We start from the raw sequence: 16,559 nt of genomic DNA on the forward strand, positions 1-16,559 counted from the left end.
TAAAAAAATATAATTTAAAACAGTTAAATCATCCAGCCACAAATAAAAGCAATTGTAGTTAAAATTGTGGACAGCCATCCTATTCAATTAAAAACAACTTGGAATAGTAAAATCTTTAAGGCCCGCTTGAACACAACTAGAGGGGTGGGGTCCAGAGGCATACAGGGCATGTGAAGCATTTTGAACACTATAAATCAGGCTTCCTCAAACTTGGGCCTCCAGATGTTTTGAGACTACAGTTCCCATCATTCCTGACCACTGGTCCTGCTAGCTAGGGATCATGGGAGTTGTAGGCCAAAAACATCTGGGGGGTGAGTTTGAGGAAGCCTGCTATAAACTGCTTTATAATTATAATTGCAGCAGCAGGGAAACAGTCTCATAATGTCAGGAAGGTCACAGGTGAATTTGAGATGGTTTCTGGGGAAAACTCCTCGATTCTTTATAAAACATGGGCTAAATGCATTTGACTTTCCTAGCATTCCTGTTTCAGCCATTCAACAGTTTTTATTCTATGTTTGGCTTCTCTTAAGAACAATTCTATGTATATCTACATAGGAGTAACATCCATTAAGTAGTGGGGTTTACTCTTCTGGGTTAGTGAGTATACACTTGCAGGCTTAAAGGGTTTTTAAAAAGCAGTATCTTCTGAGCTTCAAAGTATTGTAAATGCATTCTGATTCCCTTAAAGACATTAAAATAATTTTAGAATAGCAAGCAAAAAATATATTGTTAGGTCCTGGTATTAATAGGTGATTGACTCCAGCAATTATTTGCTTTTGTATTGATCAAAGATGTGTGTGTGTTCTTGCAGAGATAAGAAAAGCGGTGGAGGTTACATAGTTGTGGATCCTATTTTGCGTGTTGGTGCTGACAATCATGAATTGCCCCTGGATTGTGTTACACTCCAGACATTCCTGGCTAAGTGTCTGGGACCATTTGATGGATGGGAAGATCGTCTTCGAGTCGCAAAAGAATCTGGTAATAAACACATTGACTCCCAAATCAAATCTCTGGTACATAGCACTGATTGACTGACTGTATTTAAATATCCTATTTCTTCCGGGGAGCTCAAGGCAATACACACATGGTTCCCAGGCAAATCTCCCATTTGGATGCTAACCAGATCCAGACCTGCTTGGTTTCACCAAGCTTGCATGTTTTTATGAAGGGTTGCTTTCAGTACTCAGCAAGGAGCGGGTGGCGCTGTGGTCTAAACCACTCAGCCTCTTGGACTTGCCAATCAGAAGGTCAGCGGTTCGAATCCCCACGACAGGATGAGCTCCTGTTGCTCTGTCCCAGCTCCTGCCAACCTAGCAGTTCGAAAGCATGCCAGTTCAAGTAGATAAATAGGTACCGCTCTGGCGGGAAGGTAAACTGTGTTTCTGTGCACTCTGGCTTCCATCACGGTGTCCCGTTGCACCAGAAGCGGTTTAGTCATGCTGGCAACATGACCCGGAAAGCTGTCTGTGGACAAACGCCAGCTCCCCCAGCCTGAGAGTGAGATGAACGCCGCACCCCATAGTCACTTTTGACTGGACTTAACCATCCAGGGGTCCTTTACCTTTGCCTTCAATACTTAAGACTGCCCAGTCTACTATAAGTGTCATGTTAATACATTTCATTATTGCTTTGTAGGTTACAACATGGTTCACTTGACACCAGTCCAGAAACTTGGTACATCAAGATCATGTTATTCATTAGCTGATCAGCTGGAAATAAATCCTGATTTTTCAACCCCTAACAAAAAGTGTTCTTGGAGTGAGCTTGGACAACTAGTGGAAAAAATGAAAAATGAATGGAATATGCTTTGTATTACCGATGTAGTCTACAATCACACTGGTATGTTCATTTTTGCTGTCATTTGAATTTAACCTCAAGGGTGAAAATGCATAGGGTAATAGTTTCTCTGTCTTATCCACTGCACTTAACAAATGCACACATTTGTATCCAGCAACTTTTGCATTCATGTGCAAACTTCACAAAGACCAGTCGTGTCCAGGAGTATAAAAAGAGAATTTTAAAAATATATTTTTAAGAATTAGTTCGAGCTATGGCAGTTGATTTCCCTATAGGTTCTGTGTGTTGTTTAAAACTGTATTTTACTTAAATAACCCAGGAAAAAATAGGGGATGGGCGTTTGGTGGTGATCTTAAGATTTGTAACTATTCAGACATTTTTAATTGACTTGTTTTCAAAATGCTTTGAGGGTTACAGCTCCTGCAAGCACGAAACGTTGTGTCTCCATTAGCCAAGAGAAGAAAGCCCTTTTTTTTTCAGTGTCTGGGGGGGTTGTGGGGTTGGAGGACATTCTCATGCCAATTTTCAGAACTGGGCAAAAGTATTGCAAAAATAGAAGCATTTGTGCAACTAAGTAGAGACTGACGAAAGTGTCCAAGTGGAACGCAGCCTCATTTTGTCAGTTCAATTGGCTGGCTGCTTTTACCGCTGATGGCAGAGCTCCATGTTTATAAAGGTCAGACCTTCCGTGAAAAGTAAGATCTTCGTGGCTTTAGAATGCCAGGTTCTAAAGGATCTTGAGTTTCAGTGTTGGAGGACAATTTTAGGTTAAGGAAGAACACCTTGCACCACAACAGAGGTGCTGTTCTTCCCTAGACAGTTTTCTCTGTTTCCTTGATATCCATGCAAGGGCCAGGCTTTATTTTCTGCCACTCCTATGTGACAGAGAGAGAGCGAGAGAGCGCACTTATTGAATGCCCCCCTCCAGCAGACTTATTGAGACACACATGTACCTCAATGATGGGCTGGTGAACCTTGAACTGCTTGCATCAGAAGAAGCTTTGGGCCTGGATGATGGTTTGAGATGTAAAATATCATCACTGGATATATTACAGCTATCAAGTGATGAATATCCACATTTGAGCTTGCACTTATCCCCGGAGAACTGTATCAGCTGAAGTCTCACTCAGTGGAATAACCATTTTTTGAGAACGTACAGAGTTCCTTAGTTCCTAGGTGCGGGTCCTTCAACATTGTCTCCTTTGATTACAAAAATTTAATAAGCAATGCAATTTCAGTAGTTGGCAAAGTTCTCCCCAAAAAGGAACATAACTCGTGTGTGTTCTCTTCAGAATTTTGGGAAATGATTTTATGGCAATGGGGGGGAAGTGACTAAAAATTAGTGTTGATGCCTTCTTGACATTGCAAAGTATATATGAAGGACAACATTTAAACTTCTAAAGATCTAGGGCTGGATTCAGCTATAAGGTTCCATTAGTGGAAGCCAGTGCAAGGACTGCCACTAGTGCAATGGTTATTCCCATGTGTAACTCTGCATCTCCCCCAGTTCTGCTCTGGAGGGTCAGAAAAACCCCAGATCACCCCATGATGGGAGGCAAAGATAGATCGTTCTGTGAGCACAATCATTTCTGCTTGCCCAAGAGAACGATCTCGTTAGCACTACGTTGAAGCCTACCCAATACCTGTGAGTGTTCGCATCAGGCTGATTAGTAATGACAGGTTATTGGAAAAACACCTGATCAGTTAACATTAGAAAAGAGGTATAACTGTGGCTGATTGCCGCCATTGAAAAACTCACTTGCCAACTGCATCCGGCAAAAGGCCAAGCTCCAGATATGGACTTTGAAACTTGGCAAGGCTTTATTGATTTAGCACTTGGTTGCTGATTCATATAGAAAAGAATGAGCAACAAATCTCACCGCTGTGGAACGAAAAGATTTATAATATCCCAGTAGTGAATCTTGAACAGAGCAGAATATATGTGCTCAGCTTCTTCTGAGTGTTTTACTTTCAGCAGTATTCCTAGACTTCTCTGTAGACCAGGCTTCCTCCAACTCGGCCCTCCAGATGTTTTGAGACTACAATTCCCATCATCCCTGATCACTGGTCCTGCTAGCTAGGGATCATGGGAGTTGTAGGCCAAAAACATCTGGAGGGCCGAGTTGGAGGAAGCCTGCTGTAGACAGTAAGCAGTAAACAAATATGAGAGATGCCTTAGAATTCTGTATATTGTCATTTTCTGCATTAAGAAATCAAGAAGCACCTTTAAAATTTACTAAATATGACATATCCAATGTCCATTCAGAATCTTAACTTTCATACATACATACACTCCATAGAGGTAATTGGCAGGATAATGGAAGTGCCATCCTGAGGTGCTATATGCTTGATATTTAATTTTTTTCCCTTTCTCATTGTGTATCTCTTTGTTTTTCCTAGCTTCAAATAGTGAATGGATAACTCAGCATCCAGAATGTGCATACAACCTTGTTAATTCTCCTCACTTGAAACCAGCCTGGCTTTTGGACCGAGCCCTGTGGCATTTAACCTGTAAAGTGGCTGGTGGGAAATGCAGCGACAAAGGAGTTCCTCCACTGCTTGAGAACGAACACCACTTGAATGTAAGAAATAAACACATAATATATTGCTTGATAACATGTGCTGTCACTGAATGGAAGGGAAGTCTAATTTATAATCTGTGGAACTTCTAACTGTTTCACTTTTCAGCTTGCCTTTCTGTGGGAGGATTAAAACTTTAATTTCCTTCAGTATGGCAGTAGTCTTTTTATATACCGTATTTTTTGCTCTATAAGACTCCCTTTTTCCCTCCTAAAAAGTAAGGGGAAATGTGTGTGCATCTTATGGAGCGAATGCAGGCTGCACAGCTATCCCAGAAGCCAGAACAGCAAGAGGGATCGCTGCTTTCACTGTGCAGTGATCCCTCTTGCTGTTCTGGCTTCTGAGATTCAGAATATTTTTTTTCTTGTTTTCCTCCTCCAAAAACTAGGTGCGTCTTGTGGTCTGGGGCATCTTACAGGGCGAAAAATACGGTAATAAAAAAGACGGCATCTGTATGCTAATCCTTTCTATTGTACTTTGTCATATTTGTCTTAAGTACAGTTATATTGGGTTAGATCCAATGTGTGGCAATTCTAAGGTTACCAGATTTTTTCCAGTGAATCCAGGGACACTTTTCAACTTCAATGGATTTTGTATGGGGACTGATTTGTAAATCCAGGGACTGTCCCTGGGAAATGGGGACATCTGGTAACCTTAAATTAGGCTCTTGTTTTCACGGCATGACTTTCCATTCCTCTCTTCCTGCTCTTGTCTCCTCAAGAGATGTCTTGTTGCAAAAGGAAGAGAAGTGTTGTTATGCAACAAGACAGGCTTTGCCCATCTTAGTTCCAGGGTATATGTTTTTTTTTAAAAAAAGTTTTTCTTTCTGGGTCTGTATTGCAAGTGGTCTTGCCATGAATATTTTGTAGAATAGTGACTCATAAGTTCATATAAAAGTAAGTCATATAGGTACTAGGGTTCAGCTCAAAACTTTCCCTGTTTGTTTGTTTTTCTAAATAAATAAAGTATTTGCTGCTGGATTCTGTGCTTTCCTGTGGAACAGTATAAATGCCTCACAGAGTGTTGTGTATGTAATAAAGGAATGATGGCTCGGAACAGTTTTGGCGCAGGAGCATTTATAATTAATTTTTGCATATGGCACTGAATTTTGTTTACCTGCCTGACGTGCTGCTTTTATTTTTGCAGAATGTCCGTAAAGTCATTTGGGAGGATATTTTCCCGAAGCTAAGATTATGGGAATTTTTCCAAGTAGATGTTAACAAAGCAGTCCAGCAATTTAAAACTCTGTTGACTCAAGGTAAAAAAAACCTTATAACTCTCAGCACGAACAAACGCCACCTGGGATCCAGTTAGCCGCGGTTGGCTTTGGCTAGGCCAGTGGAACTTTTAACTACCTTTCATGTTGCAAATAAAGCTACTTTCAAAAGTCCCTTCCGTTCCCAAAAGTAGCTTGTTACGGGGCAAGAGGACATCTTGGGGAACAGGATTCAGCTGGTGGGGCAGATTCAGAGCTTCCCCATCCCTGGCAGGCCACTTTGAGAGGGTCTATGCCCTGGTATCTGATTACCTATTCTTCTTTTGCAGTGTGGCCAGAGTTCAAGTGTAGAAAGTAGCTCAAGCTAAATGGGATGTGTCTGTGTACATATGGTTATACGTGCTGAGAAATGACCGTAAGATACATGGGAGACAGGGGGCAGGTGCGTGCAGGGGACTCCCTGGTCCTGAATGGGGTAACTGTGCCTCTGAAGGACCAGGTGCACAGCCTGGGAGTCATTTTGGACCCCCAGCTGTCCATGGAGGCGCAGGTCAGTTCTGTGTCCAGGGCAGCTGTCTACCAGCTCCATCTGGTACGCAGGCTGAGACCCTACCTGCCCATGGACTGTCTCACCAGAGTGGTGCATGCTCTGGTTATCTCCCACTTGGACTACTGCAACGCGCTCTACATGGGGCTACCTTTGAAGGTGACCCAGAAATTGCAATTAATCCAGAATGCAGCAGCTAGACTGTGTAACTGGGAGTGGCCGCTGAGACCATATAATACTGGTCTTGAAAGACCTACATTGGCTCCCAGGACATTTCCGAGCACAATTCAAAGTGTTGTTGCGGACCTTTAAAGCCCTAAATGGCCTTGGCCCGGTATACCTGAAGGAGCATCTCCACCCCCATTCTTCAGCCCAGACATTGAGGTCCAGCTCCGAGGACCTTCTGGCGGTTCCCTCACTGTGAGAAGTGAGGTTACAGGGAACCAGGCAGAGGGCCTTCTCGGTAACGGCCCTGCCCTGTGGAATGCCCTTCCATCAGATGTTTAGGAAATAAACAACTGTCTGACTTTTAGAAGACATCTGAAAGCAGCCCTGTTTAGGGAAGTTTTTAATGTTTGATCTTTTGTTGTGTTTTTAATATTCTGTTGGGAGCCGCCCAGAGTGGCTGGGGAAGCCCAGCCAGATGGGCGGGGTATAAATAATAAATTATTACTATACTATTATTACGCTTTAGGAGCACTGAAAGCGAACTTTGTGTGTGGGGGAATTTTGATTATTTTAGAATGGAAGGAGTCTGTCCACTGTACAACATGTTAGACTGCTGGGTAGCATTTGGATCTGTGGGTTCCTTGGCTTTCAGAATAATAAAGAATTGACCAGTTATGTAGGCAATAAATGCTTTTAAATTCATTAAAAAATATTCTGTTTCTTAAATATACAACAGGTGGTTCTAAAGTTAAAACTGACCCCAATCAACATCTTGCAATTGTTCAGGATCCTGAATTCAAGAGACTCGGCTGTACTGTAGATATGAACATTGCATTGAACACCTTCATACCTCATAGGTATGTCCTTGCTCAAAGTATTTTTAAACACTGAAACGTCTTGGTGGCACATGCTTTTCCAGGAGGGGAGAGTCAGACCTGTCATTCAAGGGTCAGAAAATGGGGTCTGCTCCATTCACAGAAAAACGAGGAGCCTAATAAATGCACTGTGAAAACTGCACAGCTAGTGGCACCTCGTTCAATCTAACTGGCTGTAGCATTTGCATGAAACACACCCACTCAATTTGGTATGAAACAGGTTGCTTAGCACCTGAATTTTCTGTTCTTGGAAGGCTCATTGTCTGGTATGTCACATGTTGTATAGTTCTTATAGAGTGCTGTTCCCATACATATATTTAATGCAAAAGATGTACAGAACAAACTATTCCAGATTCACCAAAGGTGAATGTTTGATATCAAAGGTAGCTTGAATGAGAAAACTTACAAATAGGCCTTGACTGTCTTAGACACAGATTGATTTTGCATCAACTCGATGTTGACATTTGGAGTGTAAGGAGACATCAACTTCCTCATGGCTGTGCATGAATTAAGCTCAGAACTCCTGACACGTTTATTTGAGTGGCATTTCAATCTTTTCATGCATTGTTGTTTTCAGCAATGGGCCTGCAGCAATCGAGGAATGCTGTAACTGGTTCCGCAAGAGAGTTGAAGAACTAAACGGTGAAATGTACAGGCAGACAAACTACCATCAAGAGCAGGTTGTACCAATAAGACATCTTTGAAGTTCATGCTTGCATTCATTTGTTCATTATTTGTAGCATCCACTGAACTGTTAAAGCTGTGCTAAAATGACTGCTTTTACTGGCTTCCAGGCGGCCAATTGCATTGTGGCGACGGTGAACTATGAACGACTGGCTGGGCATGGTCCTAAATTAGGTCCCGTAACCCGAAAGTTTCCTTTAGTTACGAGGTATTATATCTTCTACACTCAAAAGAAAATGTCTTTGGTGATGGATAAAAATGGTTGGTGTTTGGTAATATGTAATATGTCAGAAAGTAAAGATTGTAGAACAAGACTCTGACTTTGAGTGCGTGGCATGTGTATTTTTGTTTAATAAGCCAAGATATACACACACCCTCACTCAAACATGCGCACAGCCCCTTCTCTCCTCCTTTTGCAGCATGCATGTGTTAAACCTAGATGTCTCCAATTAATCAGTATGCCAGTGTGGTGTAGTGGTTAAGATCAGTAGACTCGTAATCTGGTGAACTGGGTTCGCTTCCCTGCTCCTCCACACGCAGCTGCTGGGTGACCTTGGGCCAGTCACACTTCTCTGAAGTCTCTCAGCCCCACTCACCTCACAGAGTGTTTGTTGTGGGGGAGGAAGGGAAAGGAGAATGTTAGCCACTTTGAGACTCCTTCAGGTAGTGATAAAGCGGGATATCAAATCCAAACTCTTCTTCTCTGAATACCAGCTGCTGGGGAATGTGAATGGGAGAGTACTAGCCTGCTCATGTCCTTGCAGGCTTCCTGTAGGTATCTTGCTAGCCATGACGAGGATAGAATGCGGAACTAGAAGAGCCTTTGGCCTGATCCAGTACCTATGTTGTAAACATAGCTTCCTGTTGCATCCAACTCTGGTAGCCAGGTTAAAGACAAAGTAGGATCATAAGACACAGCTTTTGAAGTCTGTTTAAAATCCTGGCTCGTTCTGAACATGTTAGCCACTGTTCCTTGGTTTGGGTAAGAGGGGGAACTATGGTTCATTGGAGACTTCCTTGTTGAAATGCAGCATGTGACAAATGGAGGAAAGAAAGGACTCACCTAGGTATTCTGAAAATTTAATTCACCTAGGTATAGTGAAAATTTCAGTCAAATTCTGTGGACATCTAAGATGTGCTGCTGAATGTCGGCAGTCATCTAAATTTGATTGTGTGGCTTCACTTGTGCATCTGTTTTTGGATGTTCATGAAGTTTCACTGAAATGGTGAGCGTTCATGTGTGTGGATATAATACATATTGCACACAGTGTTCATCAATTAGAGCAGTGAGATTTGGGTCTTTTTGCAGGGGTTGGTGGATGTCAGATTTGGGGGGGGGGGCAATCGTCAGTCATTTGACCCAAAGCCTCTTAAACGTATTAAAGGCTTGAAGGCCTTTGGAGATGCAGTTAGAAATTTAAACACACAAATAGTTTAACTTAAAATATGTAAAGAGACTGAATTAAAAACTTGTGTTTCACTGTTTAGAAAGATTTGTTTTTAAAAGAGTGTTTACAAATTTTGAAAGCTAGGATTCATCCATCTACTTGCTTTATATATGTGAAACTGTAGATGTAATATAATCTTCAGTGAGATTGCTGATATTCATAAAGTAGTGGGTTACTGTGTGTGGAATTTGGGCCTCACGGTTTGCTAGAAGAGACAAAAAGCTCAACTCCAGACAAAAGCGCCCAGTATTAAGCTGATTGTGGCAGAAAGGGTTTACAATATTGTAGGGACGTCCTTTATGAAAAACACTTTTTTTCTTTCTGGTACGAGGCATTTCAATTGTCATTATATACAATCTGATGCTCTAAAATGGATGGGGGACCTGTGGCCCTCCAGATGTGCCTGGGCTGCAGCTTCCATCAGGCCTAGCCAGCATAGGCAATAGGCAGGGATGGTGTAGCCCTCAAACATCTGGAGGGCTATGGGTTTGCTACCTCGGCTCTAAAAAGTACTTTCCGTACTTTACAGCTACTTTACATACCCTTTTAAAGAGCTAACCTTGGAAGAGGAAGAACGCATGTTGCATCAACCTGACAAAGCAAGTTATTTTATGGCCCACAACGGTTGGGTGATGGGAGATGACCCTTTAAGAAATTTTGCTGAACCAGGTAGGTGATTCTGAAAGTTATATATACCTTTTTTTAAAATGCCTTTTGCTAGCGTAGGTGAATAGGGATGTTGTGCCCATTCTCAGTTATACTGCAACTTCTTATTGCAGTACCTTGAGTAGTCTCCTAGACGCCTTTCAATAAGACATTGGCTTCCTAAGAGCTGTCTGCATTTTGGGAATTTCTTTGCCCAAGGATCAATTCATCCCTTTCCCCATATAGCATTGCAAGCTGTGGGTGAGGCTGCCATTGCAGAGACTTTGGGGGGATTAAGTACAGTTGGGAACCAGTGCAAGTATGTTTTAAGATCATGTTGTCAGTAAGTGCATAGGGAAAAGTAAGTCCCCTAAATTGTAATAAATAAACTAACACATGTTAGCTTTGGAATTTCTGATCACTTAAATAGAGTTGTTGCAAAGTATGACGGGCTTAGATTTGAACTGATATTATTTTTGTACTGTTGTTGCTCTAAAACTGATTGTATGTGCATGGGCGTAGCCAGGATTTTAGCTGCGGGGAAGGCTTGGGGGGTGGAATCTGATTTAAATTGATTTGTATTTAGTTAGGGGAGCACCTGCCCCCTCCTTGGCTACGCCCATGTGTGTACATATTGCATATATACAAATAATTTTAACAGTTGTAAATATGTTTATTGTAAATTGCTCCAGGGTGCCTCGTGGAAAGAGGTTCATAAATGAAATAATAAACAAATAAATAAAACTTTCCATTCTGAGTTTTGATGTTACACAGATTAGTTCCGCATGTTTTTCTAGTTTGGTGTAAGTTGAAATGGCCTTTGTTTCTATCGCTGGTAAGAGTGCTGGGAACCACAACTACAACATCATGGGGTAAATTAGTATCTCTCCCCCTTTTTACAGGTTCCCATGTTTACTTGAGAAGAGAACTCATTTGCTGGGGTGACAGTGTCAAGCTACGTTACGGGAACAAACCAGAAGACTGCCCTTATCTCTGGGCTCACATGAAAAAATACACCGAGTTGACTGCCAAATATTTCCATGGAGTGCGGCTTGACAACTGTCACTCGACGCCTCTTAACGTAGCTGAGGTATAGAAAAATTTAAGCGTCTCCTTTGCAACTGTGTACACAAACACATAAGAGAGAGAAAAAACTTTGGAACCATTTTAAAACTTAGGTCTGTTCCAGCCAATGCACATCACAAATGTTTCATCCTGTTTCATTTTTCTGACTCCTCGGCTGCATGTGCAGGGCTCTTTGAACATGCTTTCTAGATCCTGGGTTCTTTTGGTCAGGTTAGCAGTAGAAAAGCTGTGGTTTTTTCCTCAGCCACATGCAGGTGTGGCACACTCCTGGGCATCTTAAAAGGTAAAGGGACCCCTGACCATTAGGTCCAGTCATGACCGACTCTGGGGTTGCAGTGCTCATCTCACTTTATTGGCCGAGGGAGCCGGCGTACAGCTTCCAGGTCATGTGGGCAGCATGACTAAGCCGCTTCTGGCGAACCAGAGCAGCACACAGAAACGCCGTTTACCTTCCTGCCGAAGTGGTATCTATTTATCTACTTGCACTTTGACGTGCTTTCGAACTGCTAGGTTGGCAGGAGCAGGGGCCGAGCAACGGGAGCTCACCCCGTCACGGGGGTTCGAACCGCTGACCTTCTGATCGGCAAGTCCTAGGCTCTGTGGTTTAACCCACAGCGCCACCCGCGTCCCTTCCTGGGCATCTTACTCAGATGTAAACCCCCAGCGTGCTCAGTGAGGCTTGCAACTAGGCAAGAGTGCAAAAGATAGCAGCCTAACAGTGCAACCTTGTGCATGTCTACTCAGAAGTGAAGTCCAGTTGTGTTCAATGGGCCGTACTCCTGGGTAAATGTCTGTAGGACTGCAGCCAATGTCGTGGGTTTTGTGGTGCAGCAGTTGGGAGTGTTAGACTTGCGTAGGAACAACCTGCTCAGCTGAAATCCCTGCTCAGCTATGAAGCTTGCTGGATTATTTTTCAGTTAGGTCACATTTGAAGGATGGAGCTATTTCCCTGGATTTCTGTGAGGTGACATAACTTGAATAACTCTATACACACACACACACACACACACACACACACACACACACACTCATATTGCCTTGAGAGTGATGGGACAACATAGAAAATAAGCAAAGGTTGGAAGTAGTTAACCTTGTAAACCAATTTCTTCAATAAATCAACTTGGAAAACACAGAAAAACAGAAGTGAGAATAGGGCCTGCTTATTTACACCATGTTGCAATATATATTTTAGGTTTTTCTCATCCGTGTTCTGTTTCATTTTCTATTCACTGGTTAAGACGAAAACATTGCTCAGAATTTATACACAACTTTTTGAGGTCCAGTTGCAAAGCTAGCCTTATAAGCACCGCTGAAAGCAGTTAGACTTGATGTCTGTTGTGATTAATTTGGCTACTGCCAAAAATGGACCTACTCACAAAGAAGTATGTGAGATAAATTAGAGAGAAACAAATTTTCAATATGCAGGCTGAGCACATATTTAAGTTTCTAATTTTACATATTTGAGCTTTATTCTTCCTTCTAGGAATGAATAAATCCCCCCCCCCCCCGAAAATTTCAGAGTGATAATTTTGTGTATAATCTTTGCAAAAGTTTATCCTGTTACGGGATCCACAGTTGCATTTCTGCACACAGTTATTATGGAACTTTGTCCAGCCAAGCTGGATGACATTTTAAAGTCACAAAACTTTATTTCAGTTGAAGAGTTAAAAATTGGCAGAATCATGCCCACTCCTTGCTCTCCCCCCCCCGCCCCCACTACACACATTCTCATCTCTTCAGCTTGTTTTAAGAACAGTGCTGTAACTGGGTAGCATTTGTGCCATATGCTATTGGAAAGCACATGTTGTAAGGAAGCTGATTTTTTTATATATAAAAAAATGTATTATGATCTGTAGGAGATGCTGGCAGCAGCCAGGTCAGTCAGACCTAATCTTTACGTGATAGCAGAACTCTTCACGGGAAGTGAGGTCATTGACAATGTCTTTGTCAACCGCCTTGGGATTACCAGTCTGATTAGAGGTACCAAAAACCATGCTTGAAAGGTTTGTTGCAGGATTGCTGTGTTTTGTATACATACATGAAAGTCAAAAGTCTCTTTATGTGGAACTAACTTTGTGTTCTTATTTGCATTTATTCTTGTGTCCTTTTGCCAATTCAATGCCTTTCCCTCTTCCTCCTTTGCCTGTTGTGTGGGTTTTGCCCTCTTTCCCAAATCCTTGGTTTGTGCAAACTTTTCATGCATCTCTCATAACTCAATGTCTTTGGTTCTTTAATCTTGGGCTTTTCGTTTTTGTCTCTTTGCTGTGCTGCATTTTCCCTGTTGCCCAAATCCATGCCTAGCCTTGCATCCTTTCTTTTCTCCTGTTCTGCCTTTCCCCGCTGTCTGTCGCTTCCTTGGCTGTGCTTTTCGCAGTACATGATGGACACGGCTAGAAAATTGCGGCCCAACTTGTATGTAGTGGCTGAACTGTTCACGGGAAGCGAGGAGCTGGACAATATCTTTGTGAATAAGCTGGGCATTAGCTCTCTGATCAGAGGTAGGCTTGCTTCGAATTGCTCTTCCTTTTCTTAACCCTGAATTCAGGCATGATAAGCCGCGAGTGAAGAACATGCAAAACACTGACTCTGCATCCATTTATTATAAACACATGACATTGCATTCAACAATATGGCTTCTTTGCACGATAATTGTAGCATTGTGATTGTTAGGAAAGGGTATCTTGTGTATGGAAATAGTTGTGATGGCCACCTCTTCATATATCGCCGTATGAACTGGTGCCTGGAGAACCCATTTCTCATCTTCAACCTATGTAGACATCACATCGCTTGTCTCTTAACCATGGTTAAGGGATCAGGGATGAGTCATGTGGAACGCCCTCCCATCAAACGTCAAGGAAACAAACAACTATCGGACTTTTAGACATCTGAAGGCAGCCCTGTTTAGGGAAGTTTTTAATGTTTGAAGTTTTATTCTGTTTTTAATGTTCTGTTGAAAGCTGCCCAGAGTGGCTGGGGAGACCCAGCCAGATGGGCAGGGTAGAAATAAATTATTATTATTATTATTATTATTATTATTATTATTATTATTATTATTATTAATTTACTTTTTCCTATCTGGAGTATGAATGTGCTCTGCCCTTTCCCTACCAGCCCTAACCATGGTTTATGGTTGCAATGCCACTTACCTTAATCACAACTATTGCTGACCTTTTTCCTTTTTAACCAGGGCTTACTAACCAGGGCTTGACAACAGCAAGCCCTGGTTGAGAAGAAGCCTGTCGAAGTTTACATAACCCATCGTTAAAAGATCTGAGGTTTTCCTTACAATCTAGTGGTATATCAGTTTTCTGAAATAAAATAAATATAAGAGTGAGTGAATCAGGAGATTGTGAGAAGGGAGTGTGCGATTCTGTGATGTATCACCATGGTGAAGGGACTGTCTTACGTTGTGTTAGTATATGTTTTAGGGTTCAGCATAAAAGTTTATTTTTATTTGTTCCTTCTTAGCACACTGTGAGACTCTAGACCCATTCAGATTGTGCTTTTCTCATCCAGATACAAGGACAAGGAAGCCTTAGGTTAATGCACACCCCATCCAATTCCACCAAGAAAAAAAGAAATACCCAGACTGTTCATATGTAGAATTTTCCTGTTCTGGCGCAACCCATTTTGCCTTCCAATCCAGGGATAGGATTGTGGGGTCACTGAATAGACAAAATGTCTATTAACTGGCTCGAGTATTGGGTTCTACATGTTGTAAAGAGATTGGACAAGCAGGGCAGCTGTCTCGCACTCATCATACCATATTGAATCTAGCCTCTCTTAAAAGTGTTTTTGGAATATTGACAGTCCTAGCTGTAAGTAGCTGGAGTGATTATTAAAGCATTCTCTATAAAGTCCCACAGTCTTACCAGGTGTTCAGTGGATGATTCTTCGTATAGATGCTCACGTAAGGGGTTTTTCTCGTTCTCTAGAGGCAATGAGTGCTTATAACAGTCATGAAGAGGGGAGATTAGTTTATCGCTTTGGAGGAGAGCCAGTTGGGTCTTTCGTTCAGCCACGCCTGAGGCCCTTAATGCCTGCTATTGCTCATGCGTTGTTCATGGACATAACACATGATAATGAATGTCCAATTCAGGTAAGAAACACAGCTGCCTTGATTGCTCAAGTACTGTTTTAACAGCTTATTAAAGCTATATAGACACTATAAATGACTTTATTACATTAATTAATTCATGAGAGGTAATTAAGACTACTTTAATGTGTATGGGATTTAAGTGTTCTTAATGTTTTAGGCACAGATATGTGTGTGTGTGTGTGTGTGTGTGTGTGTATTTACACACACACACACACACAGTGGTACCTTGGTTTTCTAACGTCTCCATTGATGAACATTTCGGTTTTCTAACACCGTAAACCCGGAAGTAAATGCTTCAGTTTTCAAACATGCCTCAGAAGTTGAGCATGCCACATGGCTTCCGTATCAAGGCTTCCGTACTGAATTTCCAGTTTCCGAATGTTTCGGAACTCGAATGGTCTTCCGGAACGGATTACGGTCGAAAACCGAGGTACCATTTTGTGTGTGTGTGTGTGTGTGTGTGTGTGTGTGTGTTATCGAAACCTCAAAGACATAAAAATTACAACTGCAGACAGTTAAAATGTTAAATGCAGTAGGAGAAGTTATTTGATACCTAATGTTGAACTTAGCAGTGCTATCCTACGTATTCAAAGTAAGTTGTATTGAAACCCTTGCACACAATCTCTACAAATCTGCAGAGCCACAGTGTGCCACTTCTGGTGCCATGGGTTGCATTCAGTTTTATGGAAATAAAAGTTGAGCCATGAAGGTATGACTCCCTTTCCACCTCCCCCCTCACTGTAGCCCCATGCTGCCCCCAAAAGTCTCTTTTAAGGGTGAGGGAGAGGGCGGATGTCCTCAGAAAAGGTCTGGGACACAACATATGAGCTGCTGTGGGAGAGGGAGAATTGCTTTAATTCGGAGACACTGAGAGAATGGTGCCTTCCCACTTGCGTGCAAGGTGCCTTTGGAGTGAAAGTTAGATTTTTCTGTTTTTTTAAAAAACCTAGTCTTCTGGGCTTTACTTAATTCATACACACCATTCTTGTTGTTAGCATCGGTCGGCATATGATGCCCTTCCCAGCTCGACCATCGTCTCCATGGCCTGCTGTGCCTCAGGCAGCACTAGAGGATATGATGAACTAGTACCACATCAGGTATGCATATTAGCAGCAGGTTCCTCTTTCGTGTCATTGGAGTTATTATGGCATGTTTACCCATCCATTATACCTGAAGGAGCGTCTCCGCCCCCATCGTTCAGCCCGGACACTGAGGTCCAGCTCCGAGGGCCTTTTGGCAGTTCCCTCACTGCAAGAAGTGAGGTTACGGGGAACCAGGCAGAGGGCCTTCTTGGTAGTGGCGCCCGCCCTGTGGAACACCCTCCCTTCAGATTTCAAGGAAATAAACAACTATCTGAGTTTTAGAAGACATCTGAAGGCAGCCCTTGTTTAGCGAGGTTTTTAATGTTGGATCA

The 16,559-nt window shown here is 42.3% G+C and overlaps 1 protein-coding gene across 11 annotated transcripts in view; it reads left to right on the forward strand.

The window, feature by feature from the left end:
- The window catches only part of AGL (amylo-alpha-1,6-glucosidase and 4-alpha-glucanotransferase), a 49,900-nt gene that overhangs the window by 7,414 nt on the left and 25,927 nt on the right, over window positions 1-16,559 (forward strand). For 7 of the 11 annotated variants that reach the window (XR_014549624.1, XR_014549625.1, XM_083620544.1 and 4 more), the window contains exons 4-15: window positions 812-978; window positions 1,636-1,839; window positions 4,198-4,379; window positions 5,524-5,635; window positions 7,045-7,165; window positions 7,761-7,863; window positions 7,978-8,075; window positions 9,845-9,984; window positions 10,863-11,050; window positions 12,903-13,026; window positions 14,982-15,145; window positions 16,141-16,242. Coding sequence is in view for 9 of the 11 variants with exons in the window: in XM_083620544.1 (XP_083476670.1) it covers window positions 812-978; window positions 1,636-1,839; window positions 4,198-4,379; window positions 5,524-5,635; window positions 7,045-7,165; window positions 7,761-7,863; window positions 7,978-8,075; window positions 9,845-9,984; window positions 10,863-11,050; window positions 12,903-13,026; window positions 14,982-15,145; window positions 16,141-16,242 (1,705 nt within the window). In the remaining 2 variants the exon portion in view is untranslated. Of the gene's footprint in view, window positions 1-811; window positions 979-1,635; window positions 1,840-4,197; window positions 4,380-5,523; window positions 5,636-7,044; window positions 7,166-7,760; window positions 7,864-7,977; window positions 8,076-9,844; window positions 9,985-10,862; window positions 11,051-12,902; window positions 13,027-13,420; window positions 13,545-14,981; window positions 15,146-16,140; window positions 16,243-16,559 lie in introns of all 11 variants that reach the window. The other 4 variants (XM_083620541.1, XM_083620545.1, XM_083620539.1 and 1 more) reach the window with 1 other exon arrangement.

Source organism: Podarcis filfolensis, assembly GCF_964270895.1.
Source record: "Podarcis filfolensis genome assembly, chromosome: 6".
NCBI classification, from domain to species: domain Eukaryota; kingdom Metazoa; phylum Chordata; class Lepidosauria; order Squamata; family Lacertidae; genus Podarcis; species Podarcis filfolensis.